The sequence below is a fragment of the Myxine glutinosa genome, chromosome 10, assembly GCF_964187855.1.
Source record: "Myxine glutinosa chromosome 10, kmMyxGlut1.1, whole genome shotgun sequence".
Lineage (NCBI taxonomy): Eukaryota > Metazoa > Chordata > Myxini > Myxiniformes > Myxinidae > Myxine > Myxine glutinosa.
Window position 1 is genome coordinate 27,787,287 of NC_136270.1, and position 16,761 is coordinate 27,804,047.

General features: G+C 51.0%; 1 protein-coding gene across 2 annotated transcripts in view; it reads right to left on the reverse strand.

Moving 5' to 3' along the window:
* The window catches only part of SNX13 (sorting nexin 13), a 159,117-nt gene that overhangs the window by 96,824 nt on the left and 45,532 nt on the right, over positions 1–16,761 (reverse strand). For both annotated transcript variants that reach the window (XM_078785492.1, XM_078785491.1), the window contains exons 6-7: positions 14,756–14,922; positions 350–448 (exon numbers count right to left, since the gene is read on the reverse strand). In XM_078785492.1, the coding sequence (XP_078641618.1) occupies positions 350–448; positions 14,756–14,922 (266 nt within the window). The remainder of the gene's footprint in view (positions 1–349; positions 449–14,755; positions 14,923–16,761) is intronic.

Consider the following 16,761-nt stretch of genomic DNA (forward strand, 5'->3'; position numbering starts at 1 on the left):
TTTTTGATTACATATAAATTACAAATAAATAATATCACCAATATTAGAAATAAATTTATACAAAAGAAATGTTTGTATTATGATTGGTGTAAATCATGACAATACAGCAACTCAAATCCAGTCAGGTCATTATCCTCAGTTTGAACAAGCTCGTGCCTCTGTGGCGACATCGCGAGCCGAGCCACGCTAGTGCATATTATATTTGTAGAAGGATTCCAAGAAGGGTCTTGCTAAGAAAGAAGACCCTTGTTATAAGAGAAGATGACACTCTGCACAGTTACTGTGAGAAAGGACCATCCTGCCTCAAAATATTCAATCAAAAAATCAATTAAAAAAAGCAAGCAGGTACCTCTCTCATCATCATCCGAAGTGCACACCATGTCCCGGCAGATTTCCTTCTCCAGCTCCACCTCGACATCAAAAAACGCACCGACTATTTTTTCCAACACTGTAAACGTTTGCGTAACAACAGGAAAATGTTATCTTTCGGTTTGTGCCAAGAGATTGAGCAAAACATGCAAACAAACAAACAAAAATACGTGCACGCCCCACATATGCCTAATCAGGGGGCCAATGGAGACCGCTGCTGGTTCATGTCCAGGTTGAAGTTAACTGCAAGCCTTGTTTGTCACAATGAGATTATGTCACAAAGACATCTTGGAGGGGATCCCTTCAAATGAGGGAAGAAAGCCAGCTGCTCCTTTCGCCCATCAGCACCCATGCCATTCAGCACATGAAGGCAAAACAATGAAGTCTTTGTCCCAAAAACATTTCCCACATGGAAGAAGCCAGGTCTCTGCTTTCTCATGCTTTCCACCGACTATCCACTTTCATACCAACAACTGAACCAGAGATGTACTCCTAACACATGTAAACCTCAAAACTCGACTATCATTTTTCCTATAAAACAAAATACAAACACTGTGAGAACCTTTTTGCATACAAATTTGAGGATTGTGGAAGAGCTAGAACACAGAACACATTGGAAAGTGGGGAAACAACAACAGCAGGGTAGAAGGAGATTTGGAAGAAGAATCGATGCGGGAAAGAATGAAAGTAATGGAACGGGGAGGAAGACAAAGGGGGTGAGAACAAGCTGGATAAAACCTCTTGTACAAGGGGCTGAAATGAGAGAAAAGGAAAACGGCCATGAAAGAGCAATTCAACAACAACTAGAGCGAAGTCGGTGGCGCACCATCGCAAATCCCCCTGCTTCCCACCTAAAAGCAAAGTTGAAAGATGGCAAAAAAAGTTCCACCAGGAATGATCAAATATCAAATTTTGAGTTGGAAGAATAAATTATGTTTTGACCCGTCACCCTCAATGAACTGGCATGAACCTGGGGTCAAATCCAAAAACGGTCGTTACATATTTCATGCGTCTTGCAATGTTGATTGTATATATAAAGTTTCATTTAAAACATGTTTTTTTTTTGGCCCTGCCCAGGGCCCCAGGGGCCTTGACCAAAGGTTATACTGCTCTTGCACCAATCTTGCCATGTGGTGATCATAACTACCAAGTTTGGTGAATCTCTGCACAACCGTTTAGGGGTTAGCATGACAGTGACGTGATGAATTATGATTTCATGCACCATTTCTAGTTTGTTTCTATTATGTGTACATCAAAAGTTATCAAGGTTTATAGTTGCACAAGGACTTTATGGACACACTGTATATCCAAGAAAAATGGCCCGAATTTAGTGTCCGAGGTTTAGGGCCTCCATCCATCGTTGGGAGACAGCAGCAGTACTCCAAAGGTGGAGTGACCAGGTCAGATATCAATGTTTTGAAGATCACGCCTCAAGAGAAAAGGAAGGATTTGATGTCACCTGCAATGAAGGACTCTCTGACTTTGTTTATAAATAGATTCAAGCCAATAAGCCTGTAGTTAAGAAGATTTGGGTTTTGCTCCTTTTCTGTGTATTGGCTTACTTCCGAGGAGATGGAAGGTGACCTCGGACAAACGATGTATTTAGCAGAACAGAAACATTTAGCTACAAATTATAACATTGTGAAAGCAAACAAGAAGTGCAGTGAGAATGTATTGTTACAGACACGACTTTGATGTTAGGGTGGGCCGAGCGGAATGGCCGCCGTGTCCGCACAAGTTACCCGATTATACTCGAACGTTGCCGAGTCGCGCTACGCTAAATCAATTGAGGAAAAGGACACAACGGCTGGGGTAAAATGACACGACACCAAGGGTTCAGTTCTCAAGACCTCCGGAGGAGGTTATATTAGGGCGGAAGGTCAGATTACAACGACAAGAGGGACAGCATAGAAAGGCAGGCACTTAGACACACTCTTATCTTATTCCCGACAGACCACAGATAAACAGGACAAAACTGACTCACACGGGGATTGATGGCAAGGAAAGCGGGCAGTCGATGGCTCAAGGTGCACTCTTGGCTCAAGGACAGAATCGACCCGGTCCGGTCCAATGATGCGGGGAGGTCGCTCTCAGCGCTGGAAGGTCGCGACTTGTCTTCTTCAGTCGGGGGCGCATCTGACGTCACGTCCGGTAAGTCGCTGCGTATATCCGGCGGGGAGTGACACGCCCTCGGCTAGTTAGCTCCGCCCCAGATGGAATCGGTCCGCCCTTCTTATTGGGTGCGGGGGGGGGGGGTTACTGGCTCCGCCCCTGACGAGGAGCTGACAGCCAGCCCCTTCGTGGTAACCCCGTGGAGCGCATGGGCAATGGCAGCTAACCACGCCGGTGTGAGGACGCACACTCCCCGCACGCCGCGCCGCGCCCCTCTGTTGTTGTAGTTGTTGTTGTAGTTGTTGTAGTTGTTGTTTCAGTTGTTGTTTGGGGAAGAAGATGGGAGGAGGTATGGGAAGGTCCTAAACTCACTACTGGTGCCATATAATCACATTCTGGTGCAACGAAGAGTCAGAATTAATGGAAACGAGTCCTTAACTGACATAGACTAAGAATAACTAGCAAGATGTCCGAAAGTTGTCTACGTGAGATGCGGTGGACCTGGGCACGACATTTAATGGGGGAAAACGGGGAAGGTCGGTTCTACAGAGTGTTATTTACAGGCAATGGGACTAGGGAATGGGGGATTGGGGATAGTTGGGGAGTATTGGGGAAATAGGGGAGTATTTACAAGCGGATATTGAGGCCAAGTCCCATATCCGCAACATTGCACCCTTCTCTACCCTCGGGGCGTCCCGACCCGATAAATTTTTACCTATTTTAGTGTGGCACTCAGATGTATTTCCCTCTACTATTAACTCTACCCTGAGTGCGACAGTTTTACAGATATTCACAAATGAGTAAATATGTCCCCCTGCGACGTTGCACCCTTCTCCTTACAGAAACACACCCACAGGATAACCGAATCCGGAAAGAATTCGCAAACTAAACATACAGCCGGTAGGGAGCATTATTTACACAAGACTACGCTGATATTTACACTACGATCCAGGACCTGTTTTTGGAGGAACACATGCAGATGTTATGCATAGAGAGAGCACGCATGCCAGCATCGATACACCAACCCACGAGTGCTCTGTGGCCTTACGGCCTTTAATAATGTGCAGAGCACCCCTTCCAAGCACCAAAAGCACCACCCCATCATGTACAGTCAGCACCATCCGGTGCAGTCACCATTGTTCAATGAATAAAAATAAATTCAACAACCCCTAACCCTGCAGGTGTCTCTTGCTCTTCGTGTGGTGCACTTGGCCTTCTTACTTCCTTAGAAAAAATAAAGAAAGGCGCCAACCGCGTCCATTTCCTTATTGTGGCCGTCAGGGTGCCAACTATTAGTGGTTCACCTGTTTGGCATAGGTGCCACGTTGACCCAGAGGTCCATCAATGGGTGGTGCTTGGCCGCAAAAAACTGCGGTCCATTGTGGGTGGCCACCAACATTGCGGTCCATATGGTGTATCGATCCAGGCAGCAAGCAGCGAAAGTGCAGGCCCACAACTGCGTAGCCAGCACCTCTCTCTCCTCTCTCTCTACCCCAAAGCCAGATCCTCGGAGGTGGGAGACAAAAGAAGAAGACAAGTGAGTAAGGTGGTAAGGGCGCAAAAGTGCACGCAATATAAGATGATGCACACTGGGGGCACATGGGAACCAGGTGAGACAGGTACGTTCCTACCGTACGCCCCCCCCCCCCCCCCCCACCAGGTAACCTACATGGCCCCTCCCTTACCCCTTACTGTATCCACAAAACACAACACTACCCATAAACATCTATTTTACAAATCAACAAACGTCCCTACTGTCTTCCCCGTTCCTCCCATAAACCAAATTCGTCTTCTCTCCCTCCTAACCAATCAAATTTGCCATTTTCAACTCTCATCAAAATTTGCCATCTCCAACTGAACATCAAAATTTGCCATTACCAATTCATCATCAGTCCCTCCTAAGGAGGGAGAGATGGAATCACCCCAATGTCTCATCCACGTCGTGATGCGTCTCACCAATCCACACAGCAATTCTCAGTTCCTGCACACAGAACAAAGAAAACACAGGTGTGGAGTCATCATCATCACCACAGGTAAGTGGCTGCGTATGGTGCGACAGGTTCATCAATCCTAACTATTTCCTAAATGACTTTAACAACTTTACACTACCCGGGGTCTTTCTCCGGCCAAACCATTGGCCCTCTTACACTATGGGTTCTAAAAACCAATTCCCATTGGCCAAACTGTGGTGCTTTTCAATTTGGGGTCTCACTCCCCCGATTCATCTCCCGGTGCCCTCGTACAATTTCTGGGCTGCGACGTGTACCTCTCCCAGCGGGTCTACCCACCTGCACACCTCCACCACTGCAGTTGCCTCCGAGCTTACCTGCTCCTTACTCTAACCTAACTACCTGGGGAAGGCCCTCTGGCGCTCTCCCCACTCGGTGCCCTCTCTGGCACTGGGCTACCCGATCCACACCCGGGATCCTCAGGCACCCACTCACAACTACCGGCTCCCAGAGCCCACCTGCGGCCTCACCTGGCCGACATCCTCACAGTGGTGGAGTGCCCAACCAACTACACACACTAACAGGCTACACGCCCAGCCATTTCCACAACACTAATGCACCCGTCCACAATACCATTCTGTCACCCGCACCACAGATGCCAATATCCAACCACAATTTACCTGTACCCTCTACCTAACACTTACACTACCCGCCCCGGGTATCCGTGATGGGGGTCCACTCTTCCCCCATTCACACCTTCGCACCATGCACACCACTCCGTACCACTTACTCCAACTCTCTCCACACACCTGTACTTGCACACCTGTGCTCTCACACCTGGTGCCACCTGCACCCTTCTCTCCCCAAGCGCATTCGCGCTGATCCACACACTCACTACTCATACACTGCTCCACACACCTGTCCAGTTGCACACCTGTGCAATCACACCTGTTCAATTCTCACACACACGGCATCATTTCAGCTAACTACTCCCTTCTGAAACTTGCGCTTCCCAGTCGTCCCTTTAAACTATTGCGCTCCCACGTCATTATCATCCACACTAAACTACCTGCGTCCCCACTACAGGTATCAGTCACTAACTAACCTTAACGTCACCTAATGTCATCTACGCTAAATCCCTATCCATATAACCTAACCCACCCGGGCTAGTTTTCACTGCCATACACCCCATAAGCTATTGCGCATTTGCCCCACCATGGGAAGGGTGGCAGGGATGCCACCCTTACCCACCGGGCCTATCGCTCCTCAATCCCCCAGTCCTCTGACACTAATAAGCCCCCCTTATTCAGAGGTACTGGGTCCCGCCTCGGCATCTAAAGCCGAGGCAATCCACGGGGGCGCCTGCTCGCCGGTGTAAGGTCTTATCCGGTCGGCGTGGACGATCCGAGGGAGGGCTCGTGGCCCCATTTTGATCTTAATGACCACGTCACAGATTTGCGACAGGACGACTCCTGGGCCTTGCCAGGGGGAGGTGAGCTTTGGGCACCTTCCCTTCCGCCTCCGGGGATTAAAGAACCAAATCTTCATCCCCGGAGCGTATTGACTCCCCTGGCTCCGGTCGTCGTACCTGCGCTTCATCTTTTCCCCCGCCAGATGGAGTTGGCGGCGGGCGAAGGCATGGACTAGCTCCATGCCTTCCTCTAGGTGACGTGCGTACCCCTCCCTCGGCGGGTTAACCACTGTGTCTGGCACGGGACCGCATAGCAAGTCGGCGGGAGCCCGTAACTCCCGCCCATACATAAGCAACGCTGGACTGCATGCGGTGGCCCCGTGCTGGCTGGTTCGGTAGGCCATAAGCAAATAAGGGAGATGTTCGTCCCAGTCATCCTGACGGGTGGCGGTGAACAGTGCCAGTTGTTGTATCAATGTTATGTTGAACCGTTCCACCATCCCGTCAGATTGTGGCCGCAAGGGCGTGGTTCTTGTTTTCCGAATTGACAGGAGACTGCACACGTCTTTTAGCAATTTGCTCTCAAAATTTCGTCCCTGGTCGGTGTGCAACTCCTGTGGAATCCCATGCCGGCACACAAATCCTTCCACGAAGGCCTGCGCTACCACCCCTGCTTCTTGGTTGGGGAGGGCGTAGGCCTCCGGCCACTTGGTGAAGTAGTCCATCACAACGAGGATGTACTTATTACCTAGGCGGGTGCGGGGTAGTGGGCCTAAGATATCCATGGCCACCCGCTCTAGGGGGGCCCCCACCTGGTGTAATTGAAGGGGGGCCCTCATCCTCCGTGCTGGTCCCTTTTTGGCAGTACAGGCGTCGCATCTCCGACACCAGTCCTGTATGTCGCGCCCCATATTCACCCAATAAAACCTCCGGCGTACCCGCGATATTGTCTTTGTCCTGCCCAAATGGCCGCCGGAGCGGGTACCATGCACCTGTTGCAATATGACGTTCTTGAATTTGTCAGGGACTATCACCAGCCAGGAAGTTCTATCAGAGGGAACCTCCACCCACTTGCGATACAAGATGTTATCCTTCAATTCCAGGGTCTGCCACTGAGCCCAATATGCCTTTGTTTGTGCCCCGAGGGGGGTGACCTCTTCCCCCTTTGGTCTTTGCCCCAATTTGACCCAATTGAATACTGGCCCCAGGACAGGATCCTCCTGCTGGGCCGTGCTCCACGCCAAAGTTCCGAATTCCTCATCTGCGGTTAGTGGCAAAATTGGCCCTCTCACCCGGGTTGCCCGGACAACGAGGGTCGGGTCCGAATCGCCCAATTGTTCCCTCTCCTCGTGTCTCGCACAAAATTTGCAGTTTTCCCCCAGACAAGGACGCCGAGAGAGTGCGTCCGCATTACCATGGGCCTTCCCGGCCCTATGGGCCACATCAAAATCGTACTGCTGCAACTTTTCCAACCACCTTGCAATTTGGCCCTCTGGTTCCTTGAACCGAAGGAGCCATTGCAAGGAGGAATGGTCAGTTCTAACCAAAAATTTCCGCCCGTACAAGTACGGGTGGAAATGGTTCATGGCAGCCAGCATAGCCAATAACTCTTTGCGAGTGACGCAATAATTTCTCTCGGGCCTACTTAAGGCCCGACTATAATAACCAATCACTCTCTCCACGCCCTCCTGTGTCTGAGACAAAACTGCGCCCAATCCTTCCTGGCTCGCATCCGTGTCCAGGGTAAATGCCCCGTTGCTAGTGGGGTACGCTAGAAGGGGTGCGGATGTCAGACACCCCTTCAATTTTTGGAAGGCCTCGTGGCACTCCCGTGTCCAATTAAATCGCGTCCCCTTCTCCGTAAGCCGGTGGAGGGGACGGGCCAACTCCGCAAATTTCGCCACAAAGCGCCGGTAGTAGGAGCAGAGTCCCAAAAATCCCCGCACCTCTTTGATGGTACGTGGTGCGGGCCACTCCTCTACCGCTTTAATTTTGTCTGGGTCCGTTTTTACCCCCTCGCGGCCGATCACGTGACCTAGATAGGCCACCTCTCTTGCAAACAAAGTGCACTTACTCGGGTTCAGCTTCAACCCTGCCTGTCTGAGGCACCCGAACACCTGGTCCAAATTAGCTACTGCCTGGGGGAACGTTTGGGCATGTACCAGGACGTCATCCAGGTACACCAGGCATGACTGCCATGGCATGCCGCCTAGTACATGCTCCATCAATCTTTCAAAGGTGGCGGGGGCGTTACACAAACCAAACGGCATCACAGTAAACTGATACAGTCCCTTACCTGTGGAAAATGCCGTTTTCTCCTTCCCTGCCCTATCCATCTCCACCTGCCAATACCCACTCTTGAGGTCCAAAGTCGAGAACCAATTTGAGCCCGCAACGGCATCGAGGGTGTCATCAATCCTTGGCAGGGGATATGAGTCCTTGAGTGTCACGTTGTTTAGCTGGCGATAGTCCACGCAGAACCGCGTGGTCCCATCCTTCTTTTTGACCAGCACAACAGGTGACATCCAAGGACTTCCCGAGGGCTCGATCACGCCTGCGTCGAGCATTTTTTCAACCTGCTCGTCAGCTTCCGCCCTCTTGCTCCAAGGGAGCCGTCGGGCGGCCTGACGAATAGGCCGGGCCTCACCGGTGTGGATCTGATGTTTCACCAGGCCCGTACGTCCAATATCCTCGGTGGACAGGGAGAAGAGGTCCAAATGGGACCCAACCAGTTTGTGTAAGGCCTCCCTCTGGGTACCTCCCAACTCTACGCTACTACGATTTACCATCTCGCAAATGGGATCGGGCCAATTCCTACTTGTTATTGAAGGCTCCCCCCGGGGTCGGCTCGGCTGGACGTTCTCGCCCCTCACTGTCGCGACTTCCTCAACTGGGGTGCAGCCAGCTACCCTCGTGCCCCTTACTATAGTGCGTGGTTCTGTACTTATATTTATTACTCGGACGGCCACTACCGGTCCGTCCGTTTTTACAAGGGTGCGGCCCACGATTAAACCCGGTATGGACTGCGCTGCCACCGGTTCGACCAGGCCGCAGGACTCCTGCCATGTTGGGCGAGCTGCCCACCGGGCCGGCACTATCGCCTCGGCCCTTGGGGGGATGGTCACGGCCTCGGAAGCCTCCAGCTCCGCTCTCTCGGCCGTGCTCACTCCCCCTAACGGCAGCTCTTCTACTCCCACCTGCAGGATCCCCCGGCACAAGTCGATTTTACAGCCGCTGGCAGTCAACAGGTCCAACCCTATTAAACATGGGTCGCACACCTCCGCCACCCAAACATCTATCTCCCTCCTTACCGACCCTAACTTGAGGGTCACAGAACCACGCCCTATGATCGGGGCCGTTACCCCGGTAGCAAGCTGCAAACTATAATTTTGCAGGCGCTGGATCTTATCCCAGCCACCTGCGCTCGAATCAAGGACCACAGGGCTGATGATCGTGGCGCTAGCTCCTGTGTCCACTACGGCGTCTACCCCCACGCTGGCAATTTTGCATCGAATTGTCAGGCTACCGGTTCCAATTTGGCCACAATAAATGACCTGTCGCGTCAATGAGGGCTCTCCTCCATCCTCTTCTGCCGAACACCGCCCTACGTGCCCGACACCTTCTAGTTTCCCGGGGTCTGGCGGGGGGGTGTCTGGGGTCGGCTAACCCGCTCCCCCCTGGGCGGAGTTGAGGACCTCAACCGCCGGGGATCATCCCGGCGCGTGGCTCGACAGTGCCGCGCCAGGTGACCCAGACGGTTGCAAGTGTAGCACCTCACCTGGTAAGGTGCTTGTCTCCGGAATTCCAAATTTCCCCCCCTGTAGGTCCGAATTGGATTACCCGCTCGTGGTCTACCGCGGGCCACCTCCGGGGCCGCCTGCCATGGTCCAGGTCCCGCCAGGCGCTGGTCCACCAGCCTCCGGACCATGCCCGCCAGGTCAGGACCCACGTCGGGGGCGGGCCCCCTAAGGGGTCCGCCCTCCATCGGGGGTCCCACCTGGCGGACCGCCATTGCGAGACGCTCGCCCCCCCCGGGCCAGGGGCCTCGCTGCTTCCCAACGGGCCGCAGCGTCAGCCGCCTGGCTCAGAGTCTGCGGGCGCCACATGGCGAGCTGTTGCCGGAGCTCAATGTCCGGGAGGGCCTGGATAAAATGGTCCAGCGCCAGGCTTTCCCGGGAATCCGCTGCCATGCTAGCATGTGCGATCCCCACTGCGCGGCGAATGTCGTGGGCAAGTTCCCCGATGGCTTCCTGGGGCTTGCGCTTTCGCAGCGCGAGCTGAGCTTTAACAAGCTCGCTCTGCTGTTCTATGCCGAATCGATTAATTAGGGCGTCGCGGAGGGCTGGCAGGGTGAGAGCACCCGCCGGTAATGCCGTCAGCACCTCCGCCGCCGCGCCGCGCAATGCGGCCACCAGGTGTACTCCACCTTCGTCCTCACCCCAACCGTTGCCCTTACACACACAGTCGAACTGCGCCAGGTACGCGCGTAGATCACTCTTGCCGTCATACGGCGCGAGTGGGACCTTGTGGGACCACCTCGCATGCGAGTCGTTGCCCGCCTGCCGGACCCCGTGCGTCGCCCCTTGCGGGGTCAGCGCGGGGCCGAACCGGCCGGGCCCCCACAGTACATTACCCCCAAGGGGCTCTCGTGCCTCCCCGGTCCCTCCAACAACTACCCCTGTTGGTGTCGATGCATGGGTCACACCGCAACCCGCTACCCATTCCATACCACCACAACCTTGCTCACTCACACCTCGCACCTCTCGTTCCATACCCTCCGGACCAGCCATACACCTCACTCGTGGCCTCTCACGAACATCCGGGTCTATCTCGACCCCCAAGCTTATTAAATCACCTGGCGCATCATACGCACGACCATATTGGTCACCACTTACACCGGGTCCTCTTTCTCTTCGCTTCTCCTCCATCACCTGCGAATCCCTCATCCGGTTAATGAGCACATCATCACGATCCGAACACAGACTTTGGACCAATTCTTTTACTTCCTCCTTTATCTCTTTCTTATCCTCTCTCCGTCGCTTCTTAATTTCGCTCACCCCTTCTTCCACTTCTTCTAATTTCTGCTTCACCTCCTTCATCTCTTCGTGCGCCCCTTTAAGTTCTTCCTCTAACTCCACTTTATTTTTTTCTATGTGCTCCCGCACCTCCCGCTCTTTAACCTCCATCACCTCTACCACCTTGTCCATTTTCCTCGTCAGGTCCTCATGTACCGTCTGACACTCTTTTTTAATTACCCCTACGTCCTTTTTCATCTCCTTCTGTGTCGATTTTAAACCCTCTATTACCGCTGTGTTCTTCTTTACCTGGTCCCCCAACTCCTTTTGTCCCACTGTCAGTTGTTCTACTCCCAGCGTCAACTCCTCTATACCACTTTGCAATTTTACAGTCCCCTTTCTCACCTCCTTCTCCATGCGCTCCTTACAGTGCCTCACCTCCTCGCGCACTCCTCCGACCTCCTCACTCACTCCTCTTCTGATCTCCTCTCCCATCACTTGCATCTCCTGCCCAGATGCCACCCTCATCTGCTCCATTTCCTCCCTGTGAGCATCCAGTTTGGTTTCTACCCCCATTCTGACCCCCTCTATCTGCTGCCCCATTTGTTTAACTTCCCTTTCCGCTTGGTCCCTCATGTCCCTCAATTTGCCTTCCATACTGTTTTCTAACCCCTCTAACCCCTCTTGCATCCCTTCCATTTGATTCTCTTGAGCGGCCATTCTGTTTTCTACCCCCATTAACCCCTCCTGTATTTCCCCTAATCTATCGTCTAATTTCCCAAATTTCTTGTCTAATCCCTCACCAGTACCCCTCGCTTCGTCCCTCATTACCCCCATTTGGCCCTCTAATCGCTCACCCTGAGCATCCATCCGGTTCCCCAACCGCTCACTATCAGCCCTCATTCCCACAATTTGGTCTCCCATTCGTTCCATAAGGGCCCTCATTTGCAACATAAAAAGGTTCGAATCCACCAGGGGCGCTGCCACGGTCGCGCGCGCGGTCGCCATGACCAGCGAGGCGCCATTTTGTGCGTCTGCTACCCTCGCTGCTTCGCTCTCCTCACGTCCCTCAATTTGGTCCTGGACCGACCCTGCCTCACTCTCCTCTACCGGAACCCAGCCGACTTGGTCTGCCATAGCGCGACTTTCAAAATTCGGGTTTTTATATTTTGTAAAACACAATCAAATTTCGCCTTTATAATTTCGAGCGCGTAAACGCGCTCCGGATCGAATTCTACTTCCCAAAATTTGGGCCTAACAAATTTAGTCCCAGGTCCGAATCCGACACTCCTGACACCAATTGTTACAGACACGACTTTGATGTTAGGGTGGGCCGAGCGGAATGGCCGCCGTGTCCGCACAAGTTACCCGATTATACTCGAACGTTGCCGAGTCGCGCTACGCTAAATCAATTGAGGAAAAGGACACAACGGCTGGGGTAAAATGACACGACACCAAGGGTTCAGTTCTCAAGACCTCCGGAGGAGGTTATATTAGGGCGGAAGGTCAGATTACAACGACAAGAGGCACAGCATAGAAAGGCAGGCACTTAGACACACTCTTATCTTATTCCCGACAGACCACAGATAAACAGGACAAAACTGACTCACACGGGGATTGATGGCAAGGAAAGCGGGCAGTCGATGGCTCAAGGTGCACTCTTGGCTCAAGGACAGAATCGACCCGGTCCGGTCCAATGATGCGGGGAGGTCGCTCTCAGCGCTGGAAGGTCGCGACTTGTCTTCTTCAGTCGGGGGCGCATCTGACGTCACGTCCGGTAAGTCGCTGCGTATATCCGGCGGGGAGTGACACGCCCTCGGCTAGTTAGCTCCGCCCCAGATGGAATCGGTCCGCCCTTCTTATTGGGTGCGGGGGGGGGGGGGGTTACTGGCTCCGCCCCTGACGAGGAGCTGACAGCCAGCCCCTTCGTGGTAACCCCGTGGAGCGCATGGGCAATGGCGGCTAACCACGCCGGTGTGAGGACGCACACTCCCCGCACGCCGCGCCGCGCCCCTCTGTTGTTGTAGTTGTTGTTGTAGTTGTTGTTGTAGTTGTTGTTTCAGTTGTTGTTTGGGGAAGAAGATGGGAGGAGGTATGGGAAGGTCCTAAACTCACTACTGGTGCCATATAATCACATTCTGGTGCAACGAAGAGTCAGAATTAATGGAAACGAGTCCTTAACTGACATAGACTAAGAATAACTAGCAAGATGTCCGAAAGTTGTCTACGTGAGATGCGGTGGACCTGGGCACGACATTTAATGGGGGAAAACGGGGAAGGTCGGTTCTACAGAGTGTTATTTACAGGCAATGGGACTAGGGAATGGGGGATTGGGGATAGTTGGGGAGTATTGGGGAAATAGGGGAGTATTTACAAGCGGATATTGAGGCCAAGTCCCATATCCGCAACAGTATTTTAACCATTCAGGTATCAAATAACTTGCTTTATATTTACCGCAAGTACCAAAGATGCCTCAAATCCAGGTCTTGAACCTGATTATGAGTGAGGCAATATTTTGCTGCTCAACTCTCACTCATGATGCAATGATTCTGACTCAAAACCTCATAAGTGAGGATTTGAATGAAGGACTCGCTGGAGTCCAATGCAATATTAACAAGAACAGCACTCGGAGCACATAGTCTGGCCTCGCGCGTTCATTTCAAACAAAATACCATCGTCAAATGAATACGCTACTATTATGGCCCACATACCCGTATCATCCATGCAACCTATTATGTCACATACTTTCTTGGTATGGGATATGCAAGTCATAAATTGAATTCTTCCCTCACATCGGATCATACATCAGATATATTTTAAGTTTCAGATTTTTGGATAAGCATTTCAATTCATCCAATTATGGCTGGAAACAACTTCATCGATGACATCATTTGTTTTTTGTTTAGCTGTTTCAGAGATAACGATGTCCAAATTTTTTCCTTTATTCCAATATGGCTGCCTTACCATGTGACCTCTGACGTCAGAGTCAGCAATAAAATATTATCCATGAGGAGTCCCTCCTATGTTTAAAGTTTTGCATCGATTGAACAAGCGGTTGCAGAGAAAACCCAAAGCGAAAGTATATAGATGCAGACATGCACACACGGGCACATGCACGACACACACACACACGGGCACACACACACACGGGCACACACACACACGGGCACACACACACACACACACACACACACACACACACACACACACACACGGGCGCACACACACACACACACACACACACACACACACACACACACACACACACACACACACACACACACACACACACACACACACACACACACACACACACACACACTAGTCGTCGTCGTCATCATCATCATCATCATCATCACCATCCTCCTAACACTACCTATCCTTCCCCTCCTTTCCTTTCCCGCCACCCTCGTAATCATTCTCCTCTCCCGTCCCACAATCACCACGCTTGTCGTCGTCTTACTTCTCCCCCTACCAAAACCACCACCCTTGTCATCCTCCTCCTCCTTCTCCTCCCTCTCCCACCATTAACTTGCTTGAACAGCAACCTTTAATTTTATCTTTTCTGGCATTAAGGGTCAGAAATTACAAAATCATGCCTTATTGTTATGGTTTTAGTTGAACAAACTAATGAGATATTTACATAATAGACCACATAAAGTGACTTTTTCTCAAAATAATACCTTTTCTCCACCGCCACCCAACCCCTGCCAACTCACGTACTGTACGTAACATTTCTCTCCTTGTCTTCGCTCAATTTTCATTATCTCGATTTAACCCCATTCCCATCATCTGCTTATTGCAACAGCCAGGATTACAACAGAAAAGTTGGCTACATTCATGATGCTGTGATTTATAAAAGAAGGTAATGAAAAATAAATAAGACAATGGCCACTTACCAGATTTATGTTGTGGTTCAGGCTCCTCCTCATCTTCCTCTTCCTCAACCTCATTATCCTCTTCTTCCTCGAGTTTGTGAAGAGCCTTGCGGTATACCCGTAAGTGTGAAGCAAAGTCGTCCACAAGACGTGTGGTTAAGTAAGGCTGCCAATCTACATCCTTACATCTGCAAAAAAGTTGATGGTACGTTTGCAGAGCTCAAACAAAACATTGCCAAGGGAATATTAGACACTCAATATTACTGCCAAAAATATGGGAGGAAAATAAATAGATAAATTTAGTCCTTGAGAAAATACACTACTCACAATAAGTTATGGATATTGGCAGGTTCTTCGGTGTGGTTGATTTTGTGTATTTCTAACCCTAACAACTAACCTGTTAGGTTCTAACCCTAACAACCCACATACAATGGTCAGCTTATCCCAAAAATCAGTGAAGTGAAACACACACCCCAATAAAAAAAAATAACTCACTCCCACAATATCCCTAACTTATTGTGAGTGGTGTACCATGAATGAATGCAAGCACCACTCATTCATGTAAAACTACATCAGAAAATCTTAAATACATCCTTGGAAAAAGTATGACTTCATTTGAATTTGCCAATCCAAATAATCACATCGAAGTCACATTCCCACAATCACCTGATCAGTCAATGCAATGATAAACAAAACTAGAACTGCCACTTTATAACTGCTGGCAGTGATTACCGGTTTCTGCCGCCTTCTCGCTTTCATACAACCCCGCTTTGATACAACCCCGCTTTATTTGGACACGCTTTGATACAACCCTGCATTGATACAACCCCGCTTTATTTGGACACGCTTTGATACAACCCTGCATTGATACAACCCTGCTTTATTTGGACACGCTTTGATACAACCCCACTTTATTTGGACACGCTTTGATACAACCCCGCTTTATTTGAACACGCTTTGATACAACCCCGCTTTATTTGGACACACTTTGATACAACCCCGCTTTATTTGGACACGCTTTGATAGAACCCCGCTTTGATACAACCCCGCTTTATTTGGACACGCTTTGATAGAACCCCGCTTTGATACAACCCCGCTTTCGTACAACCCCGCTTTGATACAACACCGTCTTTTCGGAGAGACATAGTAAGACTGTGCGATTTGTCAGGATTGAAAGACATGTTCCACTTGTTTGACCAGTCTGTGATTTTGTCCAGGTCTGCAGAGAGTGAGGAGGCTGCAAACTGCCGATCTGAGGGATGAGGGATGGAGCGGCAGATAGTGGAGTCATCAGCAAAGAGACAGAGAGGATTTTCCAAAGAGTCGGACAAATCATTGATGAAGACCATTGATGCAACCCCGCTTTGATGCAACCCCGCTTTGATGCAACCCCGCTTTGATGCAACCCCACTTTGATGCAACCCCGCTTTGATGCAACCCCGCTTTGATGCAACCCCGCTTTGATGCAACCCCGCTTTGATGCAACCCCGCTTTGATGCAACCCCGCTTTGATAAAACCCCGCTTTGATACAACCCCGCTTTCATCAGACATGCTTCGATACAACGCCGCTTTCGAACAAACCCGCTTTCATACAACCCTACTTTGATACAACCCCCGCTTTCGTACAACCCCGCTTTCGTACAACCCCGCTTTCGTACAACCCCGCTTTCGTACAACCCCGCTTTCGTACAACCCCGCTTTCGTACAACCCCGCTTTCGTACAACCCCGGCTTTCGTACAACCCCGCTTTGACACAACCCTGCTTTCATCAGACATGCTTCGATACAACCCCACTTTGATACAACCCCGCTTTGATACAACCCCGCTTTGATACAACCCCGCTTTGATACAACTCCGCTTTGATACAACCCCACTTCGACACAACCCCACTTGGATACAACCCCTCTTTAACACAACCCCGCTTTGACACAACCCTGCTTTGACACAACCCCGCTTTGACACAACCCCGCTTTGACACAACCCCGCTTTCGTACAACCTGGCTTTGACACAACCCTGATTTCATCA